Source organism: Nicotiana tomentosiformis, chromosome 2 (assembly GCF_000390325.3).
Source record: "Nicotiana tomentosiformis chromosome 2, ASM39032v3, whole genome shotgun sequence".
Classification (NCBI taxonomy): domain Eukaryota; kingdom Viridiplantae; phylum Streptophyta; class Magnoliopsida; order Solanales; family Solanaceae; genus Nicotiana; species Nicotiana tomentosiformis.
In genome coordinates, this window is record NC_090813.1 from 94,029,851 (window position 1) to 94,056,018 (window position 26,168).

At 39.8% G+C, this 26,168-nt stretch overlaps 2 protein-coding genes across 2 annotated transcripts; both read left to right on the forward strand.

Moving 5' to 3' along the window:
* The first annotated feature begins 12,945 nt into the window (after positions 1–12,945).
* On the forward strand, positions 12,946–16,065 carry LOC104107804 (uncharacterized). Its single transcript, XM_009616738.4, has 6 exons — positions 12,946–13,181; positions 13,603–13,638; positions 14,299–14,500; positions 15,294–15,372; positions 15,486–15,603; positions 15,746–16,065. The coding sequence occupies exons 1-6, from the start codon at positions 13,009–13,011 to the stop codon at positions 15,768–15,770; spliced, it is 633 nt and encodes a 210-aa protein (XP_009615033.1). The 5' UTR covers positions 12,946–13,008; the 3' UTR covers positions 15,771–16,065.
* A 2,818-nt stretch (positions 16,066–18,883) lies between these two features.
* Positions 18,884–25,822, forward strand: LOC104107728 (CRM-domain containing factor CFM2, chloroplastic). The gene is made up of 12 exons (XM_009616635.4): positions 18,884–19,663; positions 20,359–20,854; positions 20,930–21,060; positions 21,191–21,496; positions 21,580–21,736; positions 21,821–22,113; positions 22,887–22,946; positions 23,038–23,169; positions 23,931–24,200; positions 24,299–24,530; positions 24,877–25,007; positions 25,096–25,822. Exons 1-12 carry the CDS (start codon positions 18,941–18,943, stop codon positions 25,318–25,320), a joined length of 3,156 nt encoding a protein of 1,051 aa, XP_009614930.1. The 5' UTR covers positions 18,884–18,940; the 3' UTR covers positions 25,321–25,822.
* The last annotated feature ends 346 nt before the right edge of the window (positions 25,823–26,168 follow it).

A 26,168-nucleotide genomic window follows, 5' to 3' on the forward strand; every position in this document is an offset into this window, starting at 1 on the left:
CGTTAACTGGAACGACTCTAGAAGATCTCCAATACACTTGCGGAGCATAGACACATGAAAAACTGGATGTACTGACTCCAAGTTGGAAGGCAAGTCTAACTCATATGCTACCTGGTCTACCCTGTGTATGATCTTATAAGGTCCAATGTACCGAGGGATAAGCTTTCCTTTCTTACTGAATCTCATAACGCCTTTCATCGGTGATACCTTTAGGAATACCCAATCGTCTACCTGAAACTCCAAGTCTCGTCGTCGATTATCTGAATAGGACTTCTGACGGCTTTGAGCTGCTAATAGCCTTTCCCGTATACGCTTAATCTTCTCAACTGCCTGTTGTACAACCTCTGGTCCTACTAACTTAGTTTCCCTAACCTCGAACCATCCGATAGTTAACCTACACTTCTGTCTGTAAAGAGCTTCGTATGGAGCCATCTGAATGCTTGAATGATAGTTATTATTATATGCAAACTCAATAAGTGGAAGATGATCATCCCATCTACCCTTGAAGTCCATCACACAAGCCCATGGCATATCCTCCGGTGTCTAAATAGTACGTTCATCCTGACCGTCTGTCTGGGGATGAAATGTTGTACTAAGACTTATCGGAGTCCCCAATCATTTTGGAAGGACCTCCAGAAATTAGCTGTAAAATGAGCATCTCTATATGAGATAATAGATATAGGGACACCATGAAGTCGTACTATCTCCCTAATGTAAATCCTTGCATAATCCTCTACTGAGTAAGTAGTCTTGACAGATAGAAAATAGGCTGCTTTTGTAAGTCTATCGACAATAACCCATATAGCATCGAACTTACATTGGGTACGAGGTAAGCCTATGATGAAATCCTTATTAATCACTTCCCATTTCCAAGTCGGAATCTCTATAGGCTGTAATAATCCACCGGGTTTCTGATGCTCAATCCTAACCTGGTAATAATTAGGGCACTGAGCAACAAACTCTGCTATATCCTTCTTCATTCTGTCCCACCAATATATTCCCCTGATATCATGATACATCTTCGCCGCTCCTACATGAATAGAATAACGAGAATAGTGAGCTTCTCCCATAACCTGTTGACGCAACCCTGCCACATTAGAACACATAATCGACCTCGATATCTGAGGACTCCATCTCTTGTAATCTCAAATGGTGTATTCTCATTTTGAGGGGATGTATCTCTATAATGAGCTAGTACATGATCCTCATACTGTGTTCCTTCACTTCAGTTACTAAAGAGGATGTTGTCGTGTCTTGAATAGTAACTCCGGTATCACTTGAGTCCAGTAATCGAACTCCAAGACTAGCTAGCTGATGAATCTCATGGGCTATCCCACACTTCTCTGGCTGTAAATATGACAGGCTACCGATAGATCTACGGCTGAGGGCATCGGCTACTACATTCGCCTTCCCCCGATGGTATAAAATATCAACGTCATAGTCTTTCAGTAGCTCCAACCCTCTCCCTTGGCGTAAATTCAATTCCTTTTGATTGAAGATATATTGAAGGCTCTTATGATCCGTATAGATATCAACATGAATGCCATGCAAATAGTGCTTCCACATCTTTAGTGCATGAATCATCGTGGCTAACTCTAAATCGTGGGATCGGATAATTCTTCTCATGCTTTCTTAGTTCTGTTTAAGCATAAGCAATTACTTTTCATGGTTTTTTTGCCACTTGTTGCATGAATACATGGCTTATCTCATTGTCCACAAATACTGGAATTTCCTGTAACTCATATGATCTAAAATATCATCTTTTGATTTTTTTTCTTCCCGTTCATTAGCCACGATAGGTTTCACTTTCTTATGGAGTGCATACAATGTTGTTGTGAGACTGTTGTTACAAGACCATTTCTTTCTTATGTCACTATGCTTAAGTTGAAGCCTTCTTCCTTATTCCCTCAGCTAGTCTTTCTTTGTAATACTTAAGAGAGACCATTTGACTCCTGTAAAGTTACGAGCTTGTTATATTGTATACCCGAAGGAATTTTCGATGTTCTTACTCGCCTACAAATATCCTTAGTTATATACCTCCGTGCCCTTGTGCTCGTAGGGTTACTTCTAAACTCAAATTTTGATTGTCTCCTTAGTGGTATTCTCTCCTATTTCCGTAACACTTATACAGTACCTTTAACAACCCTAACTCCTATCTGAATATTTCTCAAGGATTACGATGTCATAATATTTGTGAGACTGAATTCCCTATGTTGGGTTTCACTATGTTTATCTTGCATAACCTGCTGATTTATCTGTATCCACTTATTTAGCCATGGCTAGGCTCTTCCTGAATCAACTACTAACTCCACGTTAGTCCATTCTCATATCTATATTCTGCGTAATCTCTCTTAGGTTATATCCTTTGTCTTAACTTACTCCACACACTAGCTCCTTATGTATCTAGTGTTAATTTGCACATATATATCAACATTTGAAAAGTCAAAAGGTGCTAGCTTGGCACCCTCTCATTCGCCCATCTTTCGATACTTATATCTTTTTATCCGAATATCGTATGAACGAACAGTTAAGTGCATTGGAAATTTCATTCCAATACCTTCAATTTTGTATATAATATGTCCCCAAAAGACCTCATATAGAATACGAAATGTATTTCTCAAAAAGCTCTATTACAGGGCAAATCCTTAGTCGGTTTTTCCGCAACTTTAATCCGATTTTTTCCAAACTTTATATTTTCTATCCAAACATCATATATAGCCATATTATGACTTTAAAATTATTTAAATCATGATTAACAAGTCTCATATTCATTATGTCACCTTTGGACGCACCGGGTGTAACATTATGGTAAATGACGGGAGCGGCGCGTGTATTATCCATCGCCGAGTACTCACACAAATTAAACTCGAGGACATATTACTACGCTGCATCACACTAACATGCTTTAACAATGCAGTTGAATGAACATCTGGCGAGATCACACTCCCTGTCCTGACGGGTGGCGTCACCCTGGAGACCACTTTCCACATCATGGACCAGGACACGGCATACAACGTCATAATAGGGCGACCATGGATACACACCATGATAGCAATACCCTCCAGCTTGTACCAAGTCATCAAATTCCTAACTCCATGAGGCATATTCAGCATACACGGGGAGCAACGCACATCTCAAGAGTGCTACCACATCACCCTAGACTGCACGGCCACCCAACAAATGAGAGAGAAAGAGAGAGAGACATAGCAATCAATAGGGTCGAGGTCGGTAAGTGATGACAGCGGGGACGGCATCAGAGACCCCGATATGGCCGAGGCCGCAGGATCGACCATAGAGGACCTCGACCCCGTTCAACTAGACATTAACGACCACAACAAGAAAGCTTACATCGGCTGCAAACTTCAAGAACCGGGTAAGTTTCGTGAATTTTTAACTACTAACGCGAACCTTTTTGCTTTTAGCCATGCAGATATGCCAGGTATCCCAAAGGAGATCGCCACACACAAATTAAATGACGATCCACTCTACCCGTCGATGAGGAAGGTTCGACGTAAGTTCAACTCCGCAATGAATGACGCAGTGCGCGAAGAAGTGGAAAAATTATTAGAAAATGGCTCCGCCAGAGAGTCGAAGTATCCCTAATTGGTCTCCAAAGTGGTCATGGTGAAAAAGAAGAATGGCAAGTGGTGGATGTGTGAAGATTTCCCCGACCTAAACAAAGCTTGCCCCAAGGATTCGTTTCCATTACCTCATATCGACCAGCTCATCGACGCGACTGCCGTGCACGAGTTGCTAAGTTTCTTGGATGCCTACTCAGTCTACAACCAGATCCTTATGGAGGAAGAGGACCATGAAAAGACCACCTTCATCACCCATCGGGGTGACATACTGCTACAAAGTTATGCCTTTCAGATTGAAAAATACGGGGGTAACTTAACAAAGGTTGGTGACAAAGATGTTCAAAGAACAACTCGGAAAAATGATAGAGGTATACATCGACGACATGCTGGTCAAGTCCAAAAGGAAAGAAGATCACATTGACCACTTAAGAGAAGAATTCGGCATACTCAGGCAATACGACATGAAACTGAACAACAAAAAATATGCGTTCGGCGTGGCCTCAGTGAAATTCTTGGGTTTCCTAGTGTCGCAGCGGGGTATCGAGGTCAATCCCGACCAAATCAAGGCCATCAACGGGATACCAGTGCACTTGACCCCCAAAAGGCAGGTCTAGAAGTTAGTTGGCCGTATCGCCGCTCTTTCGAGGTTCATCTCACGATCCTCCAATAGGTGCCACAAGTTCTTTGACGTACTAAAAAAGTAGAACGACCTCCAATGGACCCCTGAGTGCGTCCAAGCCCTGAAGGAGTTAAAGGTGTACTTGTCCTCTCCACCGTTGCTCTCAAAACCGGAACCAGGACAGCCTCTCCTCATCTATCTCGTCGTGTTCGAAGTGGCTGTGAGCACAGTCTTAGTCCAAGAAAATAAAAGTACGCAATCTCTCATATAATACATTAGCAAGACATTAGTCGACGCCAAGACCAGATACCCCTATCTTGAAAAACTGGCTCTAGCCTTAGTCGTAGCTTCACGAAAGCTTAGACCGTATTTCCAATGCCATCCCATCTCGGTTATCACATTTTCCCCCTTAAGAAGAATTTTACACAAACCCGAACTATCAGACAGATTGTCCAAATGAGACATTGAACTAAGCGAGCACGATATTACATATCGACCGCGAATGGTGATAAAGTCTTAGGTCCTCGCCGACTTCAGTGCGCATATACGGCCCGAAGTCGAATAGGAAGCCGCCCACGCTTTTTCCCAAACACAAGACCTCTCGGTCCTATACACCGATGGTGCATCTAACGCATTGTGGTCCGGGCTGGAAATCGTACTCGAAGTCCCAACGGGCGAAGTGATTCGCTAGTCCATAAGGTGCCCGGACATGACTAACAACGAGGCCGAGTATGAGGCCTTGATTGTAGGACTAAGACTAACACTCAAATACGGGGCGAAGCGGCTAAGGTTACGTTACGATTCTCAGCTCGTGGTGAACCAAGTCACAAGGACTTTCCAAATCAAGGATCAAAGGTTACAAAAATACCAGACCAAAATCCGCAAACTACTACCCGAGCTTGACGAATGTCAGCTCGACCAGATTCCCCGAGAATAGAATATCGAGGCGGACGACCTCACTAAATTAGCAAAAACCACCAAAAACATTACAACCGGAGACCAAAATGTGGTCCACCTCCTCAACCCATTGATAGACCAAATCGAGGTAAGAACCATAAACCTGACTTGGGACTGGCGCAACCGTATTATTTCATATTTGTAGGATGACGTACTCCCCAACGATAAAAAAGAGGCCAAAAAATTGCGAATGCAAGCGACCAGATATAACATCGTTCACAACGACCTGTCTAAAAGGACATATGGCAGCCCCCTAGCTAAATGCTTAGCCCCAAATCAAACATTGCGCGTCCTTGAAGAAGTGCACGGAGTCCACCGTGGAGCTCACTCCAGCAATCGAGCTTTGGTCCGGTGCCTCATACGAGCGGGGTACGCCCCACCATGAAAAAGGAGGCCGCAGATTTTGTGAAAAAATGTGAGCAATGCCAGAAGTACGCCCCAATGATCTACCAAGCAGGCGAACACCTACACTCAGTAACTTCCCCTTGACCGTTCATCAAATGGGGAATGGAAATTGTGGGCCCCCTCACGGCAGGACGAGGTAACGTACGATTTCTCTTGGTTTTAACTTACTATTTCTCTAAATGGGTGGAAGCAGGAGCATTCTCCCAAATATGCAAATAGGAAGTGATTGCCTTCATATGGAAAAACATCATATGCCATTTTGGTCTCCCCAAAGAAATCAGCTGCGACAACGGACCTCAATTTGCAAGAAAGAAGGTCGCCGATTTTTTTGAAAAATGGCACATCAAAAGAATACTGTCAACGCCTTACCACCCCGCGGGCAACGGGCAAGCGTAGTCCTCCAACAAGTCAATACTGAACATCATGAAGAAGAAACTCGAAGACGCCAATGGACTATGGCCAAAAATATTACCAGAAGTACTTTGGGCCTACCGAACAATGCCCAAAAACGAGCACAGGGGAAACGCCATACTCGTTAGTCTATGGGACTGATGAAGTAATAACAGTCGAGGTCGGGGAGCCCAGCCTAAAATACTTCCATGAAAGCGAACCCAGAACAATGACAGTAGAAAACAGGAACTCGACGAAGTCAGGGAATGAAGAGATATGGCCTACGTGAGAATGGTCGCCCAAAAGAAACAAGCAGAATACTACTATAACAAAAGAGCAAAGATCAAGCCACTTAAAGTCGGGGACTACATGCTTAAAGCTAAAACACAAGCAAGCAAAGACCGCCGGGAAGGTAAACTAGGAACAAACTCGGACGACCCCTATAAAATCATGGCAGTAGCAAGAAAAGGATCATTCACACTAGAAACAATGGAAGGAAATCGACTACCAAACAATTGGAATATTACACACCTCAAGTACTTCAACTTTTGTAGGACGAGGTCCCCAAAGTCGCACTCTTTTTCCCTCACTCGAGTTTTGTCCCAATTGGGTTTTCTCAAGGAGGTTTTAACGAGGCGATGAGGGGGATACTTCAGGATTGAAGTACGCATAGACGAAGATACTGGACGACTAGTTCATTGCTCGATCTCTCACTAGATAGACCGGGACTGGGACTGAACTACCAGCTAGCACCCGAAAAATATAAATATCTCCAGGAATATGAACAAAGCACAAGTACATGAAGTTTATTTTTGCTTTCCCCAAATAAAGGTTACATTCAACCTCGTTCAAAGTAACACCTACTCGACCCACGACCTTAACTAATTAAAGGTTACATTCGACCTCGTTCAAATTAACACCTACTCGGCTCATGGCCTGAACTAAATAAAGGTTACATTCTACCTCGTTCGAATTAAACATACGACGTGTTTGACCTTATTCGAACCAACTACTGGCCATCAGCCATAATCGAACCTAGACATCGTTTCAACCTCGTTCGACCTACTCAAATAAATCTATTACGACGAAGGCAGCCAAGCAACAAAATCAAAAAAATGTACAAGCCCGAACAAAGAAAAAGAATCAGGTACGAATAACATAACTCACATTTCATACTTGAAATATTTTTTTTACAAAGGCTCGAATACACACCTACGAAAAATACACACAAGCCTGCGGCTAAACAAAAAAGAAGGAAAAACAACAAAACACCGTCCGGCCTAAAAACACCACCAGCTTGATCACCCATGCCATCTCCACTTACCTTTTTGCCATCGCCAATGGGATACTCATCCTCGTACCAGGCATCCTGTTTAATTCGATCTATGCCCGCTCCCTCATCATCACCGGCTTTCGGTGTAGCGGGGTCATAAACACAAGCAAACCGAGCTTTACGTACCTTGGCACAAGCATCCTCGAAGTCGGCTTCTGAAACAGTCCCCGACCCTATCAGGTCCCTGAATATATCCAGCTGAGCCTCGACGTGAATCCATTCCTCGTACAAATCCCGCGAAACATCAGGAAAAGTAGAAGCGCGGGAAGAGGATGGCTAAGCCAATAACTGCAACTTTTCGGCCTCGCGAGCAGCAACTCGATCACTAAGGCCCGAAGCCTCTTTTTCCAGCTCCCATATCCGCTCATCAAGTCGCCCTTCTCTGATCCTGGCCGTCTCCAAAGCACCCTCCCGCTTAGAACGGAGAATGCAGATCATGATCTCTAAAGCCTCTATTCTCCTCGCACCCGATAGCTAGGCCAACTCCGCTTTCTCTAAACCCACTGTCTTCTTAGCGACCTCGCCACTCAAAGCGACCACTTTGAGTTGACACTCCTCGAGCTCGGCGCGCAATGAGACCATTTGGGCTTGAAGGTCGGCACATTGGGCCTCGACCCCCCTGCTCACCTCGAACTCCTCTTCTTTTTTCCTCTACGCCCCCTCGAGAACGATGCATTTTCCAATGACTCTCATTAATTCATAATTCTTCTCCTTCAGTTCACCTCGGAGAGCCTGAAAAGTGTCGCTCCCACCGAACTGCATGCAGATCTTGCGATGCTTATCACAGTATTCATGATATTTCCGCTCCATCTTCTAGAAAATGGCCTTACCACTCTCCTCTCGTCGGGCACTCTTGATCTCCTAAATCACGGTCGAAAAGAAAGATAGAAAACGAGGAGTAAGAACGAAACTTTGAGCTCAACGTAAAAAAATGGAGAAAGATTAAAAGAATTACCCTAAGAGCGAGGCGCCGAGGCCGATTATACTCCTCGACAAAGTGGCATCCTTTAGCTTCTCAAGGGTTTTACCCTCCACATCGGAACAAAGGGGGCCAAGGGAAGGGACCACGTCCTCCGTATCAACCAACAAATCTCGGACCAAGGGGATCGCAATAGTCCGCGTGGTCCCCTCCAATCTCACCTCAAGTCGGGTAAGTCCTTCCCCCATCATCCTCACTTCCGCGGAATCCATATCGGAGCCCGTCTCGTAACCTTCTTCGGCTACACTTTTCCCTTTTGTGTCAACCCCGGAAGAAGGATCATCGGCTGGTAGTGAAGGATCATCGGCTGGTAGCGAGGCTGATGGCTCATCTTGCTGTAAGATGTCAGGGACTCTCGCCGACGGCCCTTCAAAATCCATCACGGTCTCAGGAGGAGACGTACCCCCTCGCCCCCCGACGACGGCAGAATCGTGGGCAGTAACTCGGTGTCATATCCAAGTTCTATGGTCGCCATTTCTCCGACGACGAAATCCTCTATCACCAAACTCCCCGCACAGATAACTCTTTCGCCGACATCTACAGATCGCCTCTTACGGGGAAGCAATTTGTCACCATTTGGAGACGATTCCTCCTCATCGTCCTCGTCTATTAGATGATGTAGAGGAGAAGTCGAGAGTCCTGCTGCAAGCGTAGTCGACGACCGAGCGGACCTTACCACGACGGAAGGAACAGAAGTTGCTTTCCTTTTGCGGAACGCTGGAGCAAGGGCTTGATGAGTGGGAATTTTGACTACTTATTAGTGCCTTTTAGCTTTTGTTTTAGTCCAAAAGTGTCTAATTGTATTCCCGAAAACTGATGAAATATGCTTACCTGCAGGAATATTGGAAAATGAGCCACTACGATGAAATCCAACTCAAGGAGGAGTGATCTGAACAAGGAAAAAATCAGGCATATAAGCTCAAGTGTGGACCGCAGATTTCTATCTGCGACCGCAGAATATGAAGGAAAATCAGCAGAGCCCTAGTGCAAAGTACGGACCGCACAATTATTGTGCAGCCGCAAAAGCTACGTAAGAGCCAAAATTCAGAAAGTTTCATTTCAAGATTAAGAAGAAATGCGGACCGCACAATAATTGTGCGGCCGCAGAAACAGCTATGCGACCACACTCATGAAATGTGTGGTCCGCAGAAGAGCCCAGTGCGGCCGCACCCAGAATTGTGCGGACCGCAGAACATGAGAGATGCGGCCGCAATCCAGAATTGTGCGGCCACAGAGTCAACTCCTGTCAAGATATGAAGAGAATTGCGGACCACATATATAATTGTGCGGCCGCAAAACCTCTGAAAGGGCAATTTTATCCAAAAATTTTAGCTTTGTATAAATAGACTACTTTCACGAAATTAGGTCAAGTTTTGAATATTGAAAGTCCTGTAGCCGTTTTTCTTTACCCCTTTAAGCAGCTTTAGCTTACTTTGGTGATTTAACATTGGATTTTTATCTTTTAATCTTGCAATATGAGTTTTATCATCTTTTCTTCTCTATTTTCCTCTATACCCATTATGAGTAGCTAGATTTTTAGCTAGAGTTGTGACCCAACCCTAGTGTGTGAACCTAATAGGTATTTGATTTATGGCTTGTTTATGGTTGGTTGTTTATTATTTAGCCTTGTTATTGCCTTTAATTATAGAATTAATGGTTTCAAACATTAGTTTATGCCTATTTAACTTGGTCTCTACTTGAGAAAGAGAGACTTAGTTTAGAAAAACTTGGCTAACAAGAATTTGGGATAAAATCAAGAGATTAATAGTCCCAATCAAAGGGTTGAACCTAGAGATAGTAAAACCCGACTTGAGCATTTTATCAATTATTTTATTCAATACCCATTTGAACTTGAGAAAGCTAAATTGGGCAAAATCACTCTCTTACCGAGAGATATTGAGTGGGTATTTAAGTGTTGATTATTATAATAAACCCCGACCAACAAAACAAGCTTTAAAGTTTACAACCCGTTAGGCAAACACCTAGGTGGAGGTCATACCTTTAGGACTTTTTATATATTTGAAAACCATCCAAAAACAATATTCTCTAATTTTATATCTTTAGAATTGTAATCCTTAACGTAATTTTAGAAGTAAAAATAAAAACATATTTATGGAAGTGCAACCAAGATACTTCACGTGCTTTATCCAAATATATACCACTAATCTCATCTCAACTCATTGTGGATTCGATCCCGACTCCTTGTTGGGTATTACTATTGTAATCGACCGTTTCATAACCCCGAATATAGGTGTGACTTGGACGAGATCAGGGCCCTCGCCTTCTCGAAGATCCTCGGGCTGAAAAAGAAAAATTATAAGGCTGTCACTTACTGTACAAAACCATAGCGAGCGAGCGACCATGAGGTCAAAACAGTATGGATAGAAGACAATAAATGTATAGATAATTACATATAGACGGACTCACCGGTCACTGAAAGCGCAAGCCCGAATTTCTTGATAAAAGCCGACCATTCACGAATCCCACTGTGTGAGGCAAAACCTAACTGACCCAGTCATGGATGTTCCCGACCAAAGGAGGAGGCGAAGTCTCGGTTGCACGTAGAAGGGATAGAATGTTAGACTACGACTGAAACATGCAAAACAAATGCTTGGCAAAAAGATACTTACAGACGTAATTCCAAGATTCAGGGAATCCGCTCGTGTTGACCATCACGTCCTCGATCTTGACGAAGAAGTAGTTGAGCCAGAACTGACGATTTGCCTTATCGTCCATCTTTACTACCCAACTTTTACTTCCTCGGTGGCGAAGGTGCAACATCGTCTCCCTATAGAAACTAGGGGCGAAAAGGTGCATCAGGTGGCGAAGTGAGACCCCACGGCCAGCCAACTCTGCATATTTCGTCAACATACGGATAAGCTTGTAGATGAAAGGGGAAAGTTGGGCCGGGCAGACACCGTAGTAATGGCAAAATTGCTCCGCCAATGGGAGAAGAGGAAAGGAATAGCCCATATAGAACGGATACGCGTATAATGCATAATATCTTGGGAGGTGTACCTGTACCACGTCGCGCCCCGCCGGAATCAGATCGATGTGAGACGAAATTTTGAACTTTTCCCTAAACTCAGCGAGGTTGACCTTGGTTATCGTCGACTTCGAGGCCTCAGGATCGTCTTCAGGTAACTTCGAAAAATCAGACCTAGTCTTTTCACTGCAAGGAATTATTTTCTCCACCATAGGAAACCTATCATCCTCAAGGGCAACAGAAATACCGTCGCCGTGAGGAGGCATACGTACCGCCAAGAGGTAGGGTTAGCCGCCATGCCGGAACTAGAGGGTGCGTTAACCATTTTCTTGAGAAATGATGTTTTAAGCACAAAAGAGTTGGAAGAAACTGAAATCGCTGGAATCGGGGGAGTGGATACACAATGACGAAGTAAAAAAGAGACTAGGGTTCAATATGGAGAATGAATAAAGAATAGCAGGGGATTCGATATTAGGAGTGTGCAAAACAAACACAAATGGCCTCAGATCCCTATATATAAGAGTTCAAGCACCAAAACCGAGAAATTAGGCCATCATTACCTAGCGCAAGTATCGAAACGGTAGAGACGCGGGAAACGACGCAAAGCATCGAAAAAATGTGTCATAATGACACATGATGTCATAACGTCATTCTGAAACAATGCATCTCTAAAGGTTCCAGCTCACGAAAAGTCATGTTTGCACCTTGTCTAAAGTGCCACTATCCGAATTGCTTGCCTAATTTTGTCAATTACGATAAAAGAGTCCGCTCATCAAGGTTGCCCGGGCTCGGCCTTAATAAGCGGAAGGACTAACTGTATAAGCCAAAATCCGTCCGTAGGATATTTAGCGTAATATGACATTAAAGAAAGAGTGGGTCGAGCTCGCCCAAGATGCAACGAAGTCATTGGCCGAGGTGCCGACATGAGCCGTAATCGAGATGTTGACAGGGATCGCAGTCGAGATATCAACAAGGGTCGAGGTAGAGATTGACTATTGATGATAAGACTTATAACGGCTAATTTGTTAGGATATGATACTAAAAGAAAATATTCTAGTGGATATTCCCTGCATTTATACTATTAGGGTTTCCTAGGAAAAAGACCCCATATATATATAGAAGGAAGAGACAATGATATGGGCATGTAATATTGATTTTGATAAGAACACTTTTGAGAAGAAGACTTTCTCTATGGCAAAAATACAAAGACTACCTTTTGATAAAGATTCTTGTTCATATTATTCCCACCTTTCCACCAGATCCGAGGATTGTTCATACGAATCTTAGACCTATCTATCATTCATCATTGTCAGGAGAAATATTCGTTCAACCCACTCATTATTGGGTTAATCTTTCTCCTTATTTATCTAAATGTCATTTATTGTTAGTTATATCTCCATTAATGTTCAGGCTTTAAGAATTTTTTGCACTTATTGCCATCAACCATTCACGGGATCTGTCTCATCTAATGTACGTTTTCAATATTAGTGTCTAGAGTTATTATATTTAATTAGATTTAACCCCTTGTTACATAAATTTAATAGTTTAATCAAAAGTTATAGTTTTTGACCAAACACTTTCCATTTGGCTTTTTGACTTCTTCTATTATCAGTCAAAATTGCAAAATCCATAAAATCTAGAGTAATTCTTATTTTGTAATTTGTACTAGGCAACTATATAAATACCACAAACTCTCTCATCCATAAATTGCAATACTCTTACATTTCCTTCACTCTCGTCTTTAATACAGTAAACAGCATGAATATCAACAAGGCAGCTTCATTTTTACTTCCTTTGGTGTTTTTCTTGGCTTTATCCCAAGAATCTGTTAGTGGGCGCCCTCTTATACTGTCACTGACCAGACCCAAACCAGATGATGCTGCCCTCTTTGCTCGTTGGCTCGTTTCTCAGAGTTCTTGGGGTGTCCTCAAGTAAGTTTTTATTCCTATGTCCCGTTGATCATAGCTTTGGTATTTTTACTTAATTGCGTGAAATTATCGAATTGGTATCTTTTTGTCTGAAAAATCTAATCTTGTACTTTGGTCTGTTATTCTTAGCCAAACCCAACTAGTTTGGGATCTGGAGTTGTTGATTGATTGTTGATTATCTGCTTTGATCAGATGCAGGCATGCAGTTTCATTTTCTTCCCCCCCCCCCCCTGTCGATTTTAACATGTTAAAATCTGAATTATTTCTGGGTTGTTGGCTATGCTGTCATTTGTGGCAGCTAAAGTCAACTGATTGGCTATAAGTTTAGTGTTAAGAATGGAAAATGAATGATACTAATAGATTGCTAAACAAAGAGCTCTAGTAGTTTCAACTGAAAGCTGATTTGATGACCTTTCTTTTGCAGTACTATAGCAAGTGATATGGGAGGAGCACCGTTCGGGTATGTTAAGACCACATCTCTGGATAGGACATTGTTTGGGAAGCTCTTTGTTTTGTTTCTTGCACATTTAAGTTCTGCTTATGTATAGATTTTAATTATCTTACAGCCTTAAATTCTAAAATTAGAATATTTTAAAAGTTTTTCTGCAGTCATGTATTTCTTCATTTTCAGAATCCTCATACCACTACAAAAAAGGGGAAAAAATGGTCCTGGATGTCTTTTATTTTGTGTTCATACTTCATATGGGAGGGGTCAAGAGGATCTTCGTCATTTTATTTTGTATTAGAAATGTATTTGTTTCATGATTACTCTTAGCATATAACTTACAATATTTCTTTTATCGTGTTCTAAAATATTGCACAAGCATAAATCAAATAGTATCATTTTAGGAAAAGGAAAGATCTACATAAAAAAAATTTGAATGGTGATTATCTTGATTAAGCATATAGTTCTTCGTTCAATTTTGAAGGGATTTGGTCTTTGAGATCTGTAGAAGCTCTCATCATAGAACTTTATGTTTCGTGAACCCTGCAAAACTTTAGGACTAGAGATGGTGGATTTGTTGAATGTGGCTTACTTCAAATCTTTTATGGATTTGATGCTATTCAATCTTGTTCTGCTGCTAGTCTTGAATCTCTTGAAGTACATTGTGTTGTGCAGGAACGTTGTCTCATTTAGTGATGGATTACCAGACAAAGGTCGTGGCATACCGTACTTCTACTTAACGACACTTGATCCCACTGCTAGAAATGCATTAAAAGACCAGAGATCATCACTTACAATCAGTGAGTATGCCATTGGAACTTGTGGCAAGACAGATCCTGAGAATCCATCTTGCGCCAAAATTACCCTCATAGGAAAGGTAGTTGCACTAACAATTCCTCTCTTTTAAACAAGAGTCATGAATATTCTGTATCCCACTCTTTCAGTCCATTTTCTTCACTCCAAAGTTCAGCGCATCCGCTTAGTTTTCCCTTAGCTCTACATTCCATTGCTATACCCTTTAGCGGTAAGAATTAATCCGTGCATTTGTGGGTGCTACTACATGAATATCCTCTTACGCGACCAATTATCAGCTAGACAGTTACAAATTGTTGAACTTTATGTTAGACTGAAGTTGTGGTGGCAACTTTTGCCAGGTATTTGGCATTTTTGTTTAAATTGAGTCCTCCCGAAATCTCAATGTTATGTTTGCTCCAGGAATTTTGAAAGTATACTTGCACATTGCTGAACACATTTAATTCTGAAACAGACTGCTAATTTGAACTTTCCACTAACTGGTGATACTTGGTAATCATTTGCACTCAAATTTTGTATTTTGGCACTGTAGTTGGTTGGCACCAATATGGAAAAGAGGAAAGTAAAAGAATAGTATTTGATCTGATTGCTAATCAATACTTGAAAATGTCATAACATGTATAATTGGAGAATACATTTTCACTATGGTTGCTATCGTTCTATGTTCTGCTAAATTGAAGCAATTATGGTGTGGATGGATTCACTTGATAAGCATATGAACAAGCTGCCGATATTCAAACTTAAGGCTTGAATGCTAAAAATTGCTTGTTTCTTTTGTAGTTTCTTTTTCCTGAACTGTCAAAATATCATCCACATTCTTGCTAGCATTATGATACTTTATCTTTGTGTTGATTTAGTTGAAATTGCTTAATGGAGATCCAAAGGAAACTACCTTTGCTCAAACTGCTTTATTCACAAAACACCCTGAGATGAAAGGTACATGTCATCTTCTAGACTTGAGCTGCCATTCTGAAGTACTACCATCACCCACCTGTGCTTTATTTTGTTAATGGAACTTCTCATGGGTCACTATTTTGAATTAATGGCAGGTTGGCCCAAGGGTCACAATTTCCAGATCTTCAAATTGGAGATTGAGGAGATATTTATGATCAACTGGTTTGGCGGTCCCAAACCTCTTACTGTGGATCAGTATTTGCAGGCTAAAATGTGAGTTTAGAGCAGTAAAAAGGTTGCTAAAGAAAAAGTCAGATACTGTATTTTCTCACTAAAATGAATAAAATAAAAAAAACTTTATTTGCCGTTTGTCTCAGTGTTGATGTCATTCCTTATTTACATGATCCATACACAGGGATAGTCGCGCGGCCATTGCATGAATGCCCTTTACATATACAATCTGCAGACATGTTCTTTGCAACTGAAGCTTTCACAATGGTTTATATAAGAGAAAAAGAAACAGTTGTAAATAGGAGATACTTGTTAAGCTCATTATCATTCATTCATACATACCCTGGGCAAAATGTGTGGCTTCTTCAACATTCATTGTTATTCTGACTTGTAAATTATGAAGGTTCTAATGCCGAATAATGGGATGCAGCATCCTTTTAACTGATATAGCTGCAACTGATTGTTGCAACTTGCAACATAATAAAGCATCAATCATCTGCTTGAGATGTAGTTTGTCGTTTCTCAGCCTGCAAACTCTGGTTAGAGTTGTGAAACAAGCTTGGCCTTTGTAGGTCTTTTCTTGACTCTTAGTGGTCGTTTGGTTGGAAAACAAGTTATCCCATGATTAATTATCTCGGAATTAGTTATCACCCTCCCATGGGATAAAAAAATACTACAATTCCGGGATAACTAATCCTGGAATTAGTTATACTACGATTTTATCTCAACTAAACGTGAAATAAATTTATCTCAAATTTAATCCCGGAATTAATTATCTCTTATCTCTCGTACCAAACGAATTAGTGCAATATCCATTTTTTTGTGAAAGACGCTCTCTTCATGATCATCCCCGTCATTACATGTTATTAGTATGTTCTATGAATGGCTTGTTTGATCTCAAGTCAATGAGTAACTTTAGGTCTCTACTTTATATCCCATTAAGGGTCCTAGAAGATAAACATTTTACTATTCCACAACTCTCCAAATATTGGCGCAGAGGAAGAGAACTTTATAAAATTAAGTTTGTTAAATAATTTGAAATTTGTGAAGTAGAAACAATAAAGTTATCCATGTATGTAGTTTGGAGTTGATCTAACTATATAGTATATAATGTTAAGCCATTTTATGTTTTTTTTTTTTTTTTGGAATACAATGTTCGTGAATAATTTTTGCTGTTGTTTTTGTAATCTATAGTTTTAACTAAGTTATAAATAAGTGAATGTTTCAAATTATTAAAATAAACGAAATAATAAGATTACTTTTAAGATGAACATAATTGCCAATGTTATATCTGAAAGCGCCAATTATATATAAGAAAACGCCTACTTAGATTATTTTATGTTGTTAACAATGAAGTTCTTTTGATTTTTATACTATGAAGTTGAATAGCCTAAGATTTATTTCACAAATCACATAAGAATGGATATAGTCGCCTATGTTATACGAAAGGCGATCTTAAATTGCCTAATTTTTATAATGATATATTGCCCATTTATTCGTTCGAGATCATAAATAATACATATGTAGTTTCAAGATAGTATACTATCTATGATGTGATTTTATCGGGATCTTCCACTTTATAAAGAATGATCCTCGTAATAACTTATAAGCGATCAACCGGAGATCACTTAAGCGATCATAAATAATATATGGGAGATTTCTAGATAACACATAGGCGATAATTTTATCAGGATCTCCCACTTTATAAAAATCGATCATGGTAATAACTAATAAGCGATTAACCGGAGATCACTTAGGCGACTATAATAATAGATGAGTGATTATTAGCTAACATGTAGGCGATCCATAATGTCAGAATTTACTACTTTATAACAAAATGATCACGGTAATAACTAATAAGAAATCAATCGAAAATCACTTAGGTGATCATAAATAATACATCTGCGATTTCTAGATAACACATACGCGAATGGTAATAACTAATACGCGATCAATCGAACATCACTTAGGCGATCATAAATAATAGATGAATAATTTCTAGATAACAGATGGACGATCTATGATTCCACCAGGATTCCCAACTTTATAAAAAAGTAATTATACTCGTAACCAATAATCGATCAACCGGAGATCACTTAGGCGATGATAATACATGTGCTGTTTTCAGTAACACATAGGCGATTTATAATTTCACTAGGATCTCTAACTTTATAATAAAACGATCTTGCTAATAACTAATGGGCAATCAACTGGAGATCACTTAGGCGATCATATATAGAGACTTCATGATAACACATAGGCGATATATTGTTTCAGCAAGATCTCTCACTTTATAAAAAAATGATCTTGGTAATAACTAATAAGCGATCAACCCGATAACACTTAGGCGATCATAATAATACATGAGCAATTTCTAGATAACACATAAGCGATCAATAATTTCACCACATCTGCCGAGGGACCTTGTCAAGGGGCTAACAAACCACCCACCCGAAGAATTCATCGTCCTCGATGAAGTATTTTCAGCATTTTTCAGCACCACCATAGGCCCTAGATATGCATTCTCATACTCTTCCTCATTTGGCTCATATTCACCCTTTTCATCAACAAACAAAGTAGTGAGATGCTCAAGTTTTGGGCAATCCCTTGCCTTTATCGAAAGAACTTCGTCTTGCGGAAAAATTATTAGCAAAAAAAGGTCTAAGTGTATTCCTAAGAGTGAAAAATCATTTTGGGGCACGAACTAGGGTGTTCTTTGTTATTGGCCATAGGGTTAGCTTTGTTATGTTCTTGTATTCACATATTAATGCATGTTTGGAAAGAAATTTCTGTAAATTTGTATGTGCCTTTTATTTTCTTTGCTGCCTAAATTCATTCTAAGTCCCAAATGTACTAAAATAATTCTAATTGTTGGAAGGTTAAAGTCAAGTGCTAGGCTTGACTGCCCCACGGAGGTGAACCTCAGGCAGATTTTTGGCGGACAGAAATTATCCCCGCGACAACTGGTAAAGTCACTAACTACAATTTTAATCCTACTAGTTGCAACTAATTCACTCCCCAAAAAATAGCAGAGGCAAACATCTTAGGACCCGTTTGTCCATTAAATTGTTTTCCTTTTTTTCGAACTTTAAAAAAAAAAAAAGTGTTTGTACATTAAATTTTGCAAGATTTTGGAAATTTTTCGAAAATGAGATTTTTTTTAATTTTTTTTTTCACTCACAAAACTATAATATTTTTTAAAGTAAAATATTATACAAACATAATTTCATATTTTAAATACTATTTTTCAACTTAGCTTCAAAAATATTTTTTTTTAAAAAAGTACAATATTTATGTCCAAACGCCTACTAAAATTCCCACATTTGATCTCATGTAAGGAGTAAGGATAGCGTCAGTTGCCACTGTCTTCTCCACACCAATGTTGCTTCCTCTCTGCAACTTCCATCCCTTAAACCCTCCCAAAACCCTCCTTTACCCCTCCCCTTCCCTTCCTTTTTTCTCCACCACACACCCTCTTTCCCTAAAGCCCTTCTTTTCCCGTTCTTCCATTCCCGTTTTCGCCACTTCCCCTAATAATACTTCACCTTTACCTGAATCCGCCATTCAAAGAATCGCCAACAAACTCCGCAGCCTCGGCTATATAACCGAAAACCCCAAAAACCAAGAAACAACCCTAGAAGAAAATTCTTTAAGCCCAAATCCCAATTCTTCCTCACCTGGCCAAATTTTTGTTCCTTTGCCTAACCAATTACCCAAGTATCGTGTGGGTCACACGCTTGACGTCAGTTGGAGCACGCCCGAAAACCCGGTACCACATCCCGGTTTAGGGAACAGTATACAGAAGTTTCATGAACTGAGGAGTAATTTTTTAAAGGAGAAGGAGAAAGAAAGGCTGAAGAATAAGGATAATAAGAAAGAGAGAGCGCCTAGCTTAGCTGAACTGACTTTGCCAGCTGAAGAGTTGAGGAGGCTGAGGACACTTGGGATTGGGTTAAGGAAAAAATTGAAGATAGGTAAAGCTGGGATTACTGAGGGGATTGTGAATGGTATTCATGAAAGATGGAGGCGTATCGAGCTCGTTAAGATTACCTGTGAGGACCTGTGTAGGTTGAATATGAAGAGGACTCATGAGTTATTAGAGGTTAACAGTTACTCCCCAATTCTCATTTATCATGTTTTTTTTTTTTAAATGACGTTGAACTAGAATCTAAACTTTATGGGTTCGAGTTCGGGATCATTTGATTTACTGGGTTGGAAAGCAATTATTTGTACATATTTAGTGAATTTTCTAATACATATGCAAGGTCCCAGCCAAAGCTACTGGGCTCAGATTAATCCATAACTTACACTCTACATCCATCCCTGGTTACAAATGCAATTAAACAGCTAAAGAAAGGAAATGAATTAAATGTGCATGAAAGGACATAAATATTAGAAGAATGTTCTCCATAACTGTTTCCTCGAGACGTATTCTCCATTTTGAGTTTTTGATGTTAACCGGAATTGGGGGAAATTACACCATTTTAACGATTTTATCGAATGCCGATATTAACGCCTTAACTTTATGCTGATGGTTGATTGATCCTTGTATACTTATGGTCATTGCTTTGCACTATTTGCTATCAGTAATTCAAACTAGATGATATTTAGTTTTCCTTTAGATGTCTCTGATATATTATCTATGGCATGAGTTTACTTATCAAGAATTAAAATAGTTTGCTGTTTAACGGTATTACATTTCAAAGGTAGAGTTCATAACTAGTAAAGTTCTTTAGATATGCATTATACCGCTGTTATAATTTTTAACCTTCTTTTGGCTTATTTTAATATTCTTAGAGGAAAACTGGAGGTTTGGTTATCTGGAGATCTGGAAGTAATATAATTCTGTATAGAGGAGCTGATTACAAGTATCCTTATTTCTCCGAGAGTAACAGCGGGCAAGATGCTAGTCCTGACTTGTTCACGGGTACGGAAGAGCATATGACTAATTCATCTGACATGGATGCCATAAAATCTGATGCATCGGACAGAAAGTCTCCTACACGCGTAATCCAGGGTGTAGGTTCTCCAGACAGAGTCCGATTTCAATTGCCTGGAGAGGCAGAACTTACTGAAGAAGCTGACAAGCTACTGGAAGGACTTGGCCCTCGCTTTACTGATTGGTGGGGTTGTGAGCCATTGCCTATCGATGCAGATTTTCTGCCAGCTGTAGTCCCTGGGTACAAGAAACCTTTCCGTCTACTTCCATACGGAGTAAAACCTAAATTGACAAATGATGAAATGACAACACTGAAAAGACTTGGTCGACCTTTGCCTTGCCATTTTGCATTAGGTACGCTGTATCTGATTGCGAGACTGTTATTTTACTAGACAACTCTTGTTATACTTGCTCGTGTATTTTTATCAGGCAGAAACAGAAAACTCCAAGGATTGGCTGCTGCAATTGTGAAGCTTTGGGAGAAATGTGAAATTGCAAAAGTTGCCGTTAAAAGAGGAGTTCAGAACACTAACAGTGAACTGATGGCGGAAGAGCTTAAGGTTTGTGAATTTATTTTAGCCTTTGATGATATTTTTTTTTTCATTATACAACACTTGGCTCTCTTATGAAAGCAAACTATACTTTGTAGAACTTATCCTATTGTGGTTCACAAAAAAGTAAACTTTGCAGTGGTTGACTGGAGGAACCTTGCTCTCTAGAGATAAGGAATTTATTGTCTTCTACCGTGGAAAGGACTTCTTGCCATCTGCAGTCTCTTCAGCAATAGCAGAACGGAGAAAGCAAGTTGTTGAAGAGGAAAAGAAGAGTAGTTTTAGTTCATCAGTGGCAAATACTAAGGAACGGAAAAAGTCCACAGCGAGAAGTGTTTCTGATGATGAACATGCAAACCAAAATGACCAAAAAGGTGTCCACGAAAAAAAAAAACTGACTTCCATGGAAGCAGCTATCAAGAGAACTGCAGATAAATTAGCCACTGTATGTGTTCATTATGGTTGCATCTACCCGCTCTCTTGCAGATTCTGATATTTATTTTTGAATGTTTTATATTTTCATGCCAGGCAATAGAAAAGAAAGCCAAGGCAGAGAAGCTCCTTGTGGAGCTTGAGGAGGATGAGATGCCACAGCAACCTGATATGGATAAAGAGGGAATAACCGAAGAAGAAAGATTCATGTTGCGGAAGATTGGCTTGAGAATGAAGCCTTTCTTACTTCTTGGTGAGTGCTTCTGTACAGCAAGCCTATATCTTTTGCCAAAATATTTGTGGAAGTTGACTCATACATTTCCCTGCTGATGCTCAGGTAGGCGGGGAGTCTTTGATGGAACAGTGGAGAACATGCACCTTCATTGGAAATATAGGGAGTTGGTAAAGGTAATAACCGGGAGGAAAGGCATTGAAGAGGTAAACCAAATAGCTAGGATGTTGGAGGCAGAGAGTGGGGGGATACTAGTTGCTGTTGAGCGAGTAAACAAGGGTTATGCAATCATTGTGTACCGGGGAAAGAACTATGAAAGGCCTGCTTCTTTGAGGCCTCAGACTCTTCTAAGTAAAAGAGAAGCAATGAAGCGTTCTATAGAGGCTCAGCGACGTCAGGTAATGTTCTAGTAGTTAAGGTGAAGATTCCAGATATAATACCTCTTAATTTTAGTAATTGACTTTGGCATGGTTTATAATTTGAAGTAGAAACATGGGGTTTTTGGTGAAAAAGGAAGTGTTCATGGTAAGTTTATCTGTGAAAGAATCCAACATCCAATCCAAAACCTTAAGGTTATGAGTGGAGTAGCCAAGACTTTTATAAATTCTTGCACAACCCAAGTGCGACAACCATATTACTCAAACACCCTCCTGTACGTGTAACCTGATTTGGATGCAATGATAGACTTACAAAGATTAGCTCTGGTACTGTGTGAAAGAATCTGAGCATTGGAAGCCCGTACCCAACTCAGACAACTATACAACTCAATATCTGGATTAGCTTATGTTTTGGTACTTTGATGTGTTATTTTGATAAGGTAACTTTCATGTGTTTTATGTGTCTGTTTCTAATTCTTGTTTTCTCAACTAGTTAAATTTGCTGGCACTTGTTTCTGGAAATGATTCGGTCTATTACTATCACTGTACTTCTAGCAATCAAAAAATGTAAAAAGGGAAACACCAAAAAAGTATCAGTATATTTCTGTAACGCATATTTCAGTTGAAGTGCGGATAAACCATTTTGTATGACAGTTTGTCAGCCTCTCTACCCTTGTGAGGGTTTCTTATTTCTCTAGATTTCGGTTTTCCTCTTCTTTTTACTTGTCTTTCTTTCTGATGTTTCTGCCAAAACTCTTCCACTAATCTTTCTTTTTCTTTGTTTTCTGATGCAGTCGTTGAAATTGCATGTCTTAAAGCTTGCACAAAATATAGAGGCCTTGAAGTCACGGTTGGTGTGTTATCTTACCTTATTGGAGTTGCTTCTATTTTTATTTTCCACTTACAAGCTCATTCTTAATTATATCTAAATGTGCCTTGATTCAGACCAAAAGTGAGGAGATGATTCATATTCAGTCCCCAGATATAGTTGGTTTGCAGGTAGCTGAGACAGGAACATCTAATGCTGCAGGAGGAACTAATTATCAGTCTAGTTTAGCAAGTCCTTGCACTTCTGAGGTAAAAATTAATGCATTATGATAACAGTATATTCTGTTACTTAATGTTGAAGGAGCATGTTGTGTTTCCACTTGCTACTCGTATCTTTGATGCTTGTTGCATGTGAGATCCCTTATCAGCCAAAATAAGGTACAATAATCAGTAAAAGGTCACCTGAAGCTAGAAGTGTCACCTTCAATAATCTTTCAGATACCCCTTAGGCACAAACAACTTGCCTTCAATATGTAGACATCTTCTCTTTGTTTCGCACAATCTATTAGGCCCATATGTGTAGTTAATACCTAGTTTAAGAGATGGATGAATCTGGGGTTAAGATTACTTGTGGACACATAGCCACCCACATTCTTATCTCCATGTATGAAAACTTGGTTGTAGAATCCTGTGTCATTGTCTTCTTTAGTCATACTTAATAATAGTTAACAAAGATGCCCTCATGACCCAACTTTGTAGTTTAAGGAATTTGACGTTCTTAACCTTTTCTATATGTTATAGGTATTCCTGCTACCTAGCAACACATGGAATATCATTGTAACACATAGCATTCCTTCTAGAATCAAGCTGTTTTAGATAAATTTCTATATCATAGAGCAAAGCTATGATGGTCAAGGAATATGTTGAATATACTTGATGTCAGTCAAGAGTTATATGTTTCATCTGCATGTAGTCCGGACGTTCTCCATATTATCATTTTTCGCGCCTTTTATTCCTTTGCAGTGTGAATATTGATAGAAAGAAAAATTTATTTTAGCTTTTATATTCAGGATTTTGGGGGTGCTGCAAAAGACACTGACCACAGCTCTCAGAAAGAATTACCAAGTGATTCCTCAGAAACTGACCACAGTTCTCAGCAAGAATTTCCAAGTGATTCCTCTTTCCAATATGAAAGCAAGGCTGAGGCTATGTCTGATACAATTCAACCTCAGCATCAATCTATTTCATCAACCAAAGAGTCGAAAAGTATGTTCAATGTGAATGTGGATGAAAAAGCATTCGGAAGTGCAGTCAGTGAATCTGTTTCTAAGTCTTCCAGAGTAAACTTTGTTTTCTCTTCGGAATTATTATGCTTTATTTTTTTTCCTTCATGAAGTTAACGGTAATTTTTTCCTTGTGCTTTTCTCACTGATTTTAGGGAGAAGTTAAGATCCACTTTTCTGAGACCAGAAGTGTCAATAAACTTCGGGAAGTTGACAATAGAAAGGAGGTGTCTGAAGTTGATTCCGTCAAACCTCAACAAGAACTTAGATCCACCAGGAGTAGGTCCGAAGGGATGCCTCCAAAAAAAGTACATCTTTCCAACAGAGAGAGGCTGCTTCTCAGAAAACAAGCCCTCAAGATGAAGCAGCAACCAGTCCTTGCTGTTGGTAATATGAGTACCTCTTTAATTGTCTCTGTATTCTATTACTGTGGTGTAGTCGGTTGTATATTTGCTCATTTTGAAAACAAGAATTAAACTTTAGAATCACTGATGCCGGCATTTGCTCAAATCCTCAGTGTTATGGGATGTGGGTTTTGGGGTGTTAGAATGTTTCACTTATGATGGACCTGATGGTGAACTTGGAGGCAGGAAGTTTTAATTTTCACGTTGGAGGAGGAGGAGACAAGGAATTCTGCATTTTCTGCAATTCATAGTTATGATCTCTCTATTGGATATGTAGTCTTGTCGATTCCTGACCTTACACCTTTTCGTCTTTTGCAACTTTATATCAGGGAGGAGCAATATTGTCACTGGAGTTGCCAAAGCGATCAAAGCACACTTTAAGAAGTATCCTCTTGCTATTGTGAATGTCAAAGGAAGGGCAAAAGGGACTTCAGTTAGGGAGGTGGTTTTTAAGCTGGAGGTTTGTAAATAGGCTATTTAGTTGTTCATTTCATTTGGCAGTATGCATATTTTACTGAAAGCCTGGCTTTTGATACTTACATCTGCAGCAAGCTACCGGTGCTGTTCTTGTTTCCGAAGAACCAAGCAAAGTCATATTATATAGGGGCTGGGGACCAGAAGGACAGCGTGGTGCTTCTAATCGAAATGGTACCGGTTATTCAAGAAACAGCAGAGAGCACAAGGATCAGCTGGTGATATCTCCTGAGCTAATATCAGCAATCAGGCTTGAATGTGGTTTGCCGAGCGACTATGAAATGGAGGTTGCTTCATAGGCTACAACCTTGGTACAAGTGAAGTTGACAACTGGTTTCATCAGGGTCAAAGCCTTGAGCTCTCGTCTAGCCACCCTTTTTTGACCCCAATACAAGGTTTCTGAATTGTCTTTGCATGCATCTGAAAAATGCTTTCCAGGTGTGGAGTTGGAATCATCAACTTTCCAATACAAATGATAGGGAATCAGCTGCCACTGAGCTTCTCTCCTTGCAGACTTTCAGTAACTGGAATAAGTTCCACACTGTATTTTCACTGTCTCGTGGCAGTGGTCATTGTGCATCAACTGGAGAGATTCTGAGATGAAACTTAACTGTATGTCAGTTATATATGGCCTGCTTACTTAATTGTTTTGGAACAAGCTCCATTTTTGGTTTCGGATGGGATATCTGTTCTCATCTATCTCTAGTTGCTGACCTACATTTTATGTAAATAGAACTTTCAAAAAACTCATCTGTACCATGTCGTCTATTGTGTTTTAAAGTAGTAGTTTTTCTTTTTTTATTTGGTTAATTCACTATAAATTCCTAAATCTAACACATTGAAATTCTTGATCTCCTTTTGTCATCGTAAAATTTATATAATTAAAACTACTAGTAGCAGATGATGTAGCATGGTTCAATGATTTCGGCATTTTTGATATGGAATATAAGTATATATGTTAAAAGTCACTAAAATATCAAAAAATTCTAAATAATAATTCAAGAATGATTTCGGCATTTTTAATTTAAGAATTTTTTTAATTTTAACCTATAATTTCTAAATAATAATGAATTCATGATAAGAAACCTAAAAGTCGAACATGTCAGCTATAAATTCTAGATTATCGCTCTGTAATAATAAACTCATC

Excerpts from the sequence above, each read along its gene's own strand:
- LOC104107804 (XM_009616738.4), top strand. The coding sequence starts at position 13,009 with ATGAATATCAACAAGGCAGCTTCATTTTTACTTCCTTTGGTGTTTTTC. Across the intron at positions 13,182-13,602 it reads AGTTCTTGGGGTGTCCTCAA|TACTATAGCAAGTGATATGG; the intron begins GTAAGTTTTTAT and ends TTTCTTTTGCAG. Across the intron at positions 13,639-14,298 it reads ATGGGAGGAGCACCGTTCGG|GAACGTTGTCTCATTTAGTG; the intron begins GTATGTTAAGAC and ends TGTGTTGTGCAG.
- LOC104107728 (XM_009616635.4), top strand. The coding sequence starts at position 18,941 with ATGTTGCTTCCTCTCTGCAACTTCCATCCCTTAAACCCTCCCAAAACC. Across the intron at positions 21,737-21,820 it reads GAAGCCTTTCTTACTTCTTG|GTAGGCGGGGAGTCTTTGAT; the intron begins GTGAGTGCTTCT and ends GCTGATGCTCAG. Across the intron at positions 24,531-24,876 it reads GCAACCAGTCCTTGCTGTTG|GGAGGAGCAATATTGTCACT; the intron begins GTAATATGAGTA and ends ACTTTATATCAG.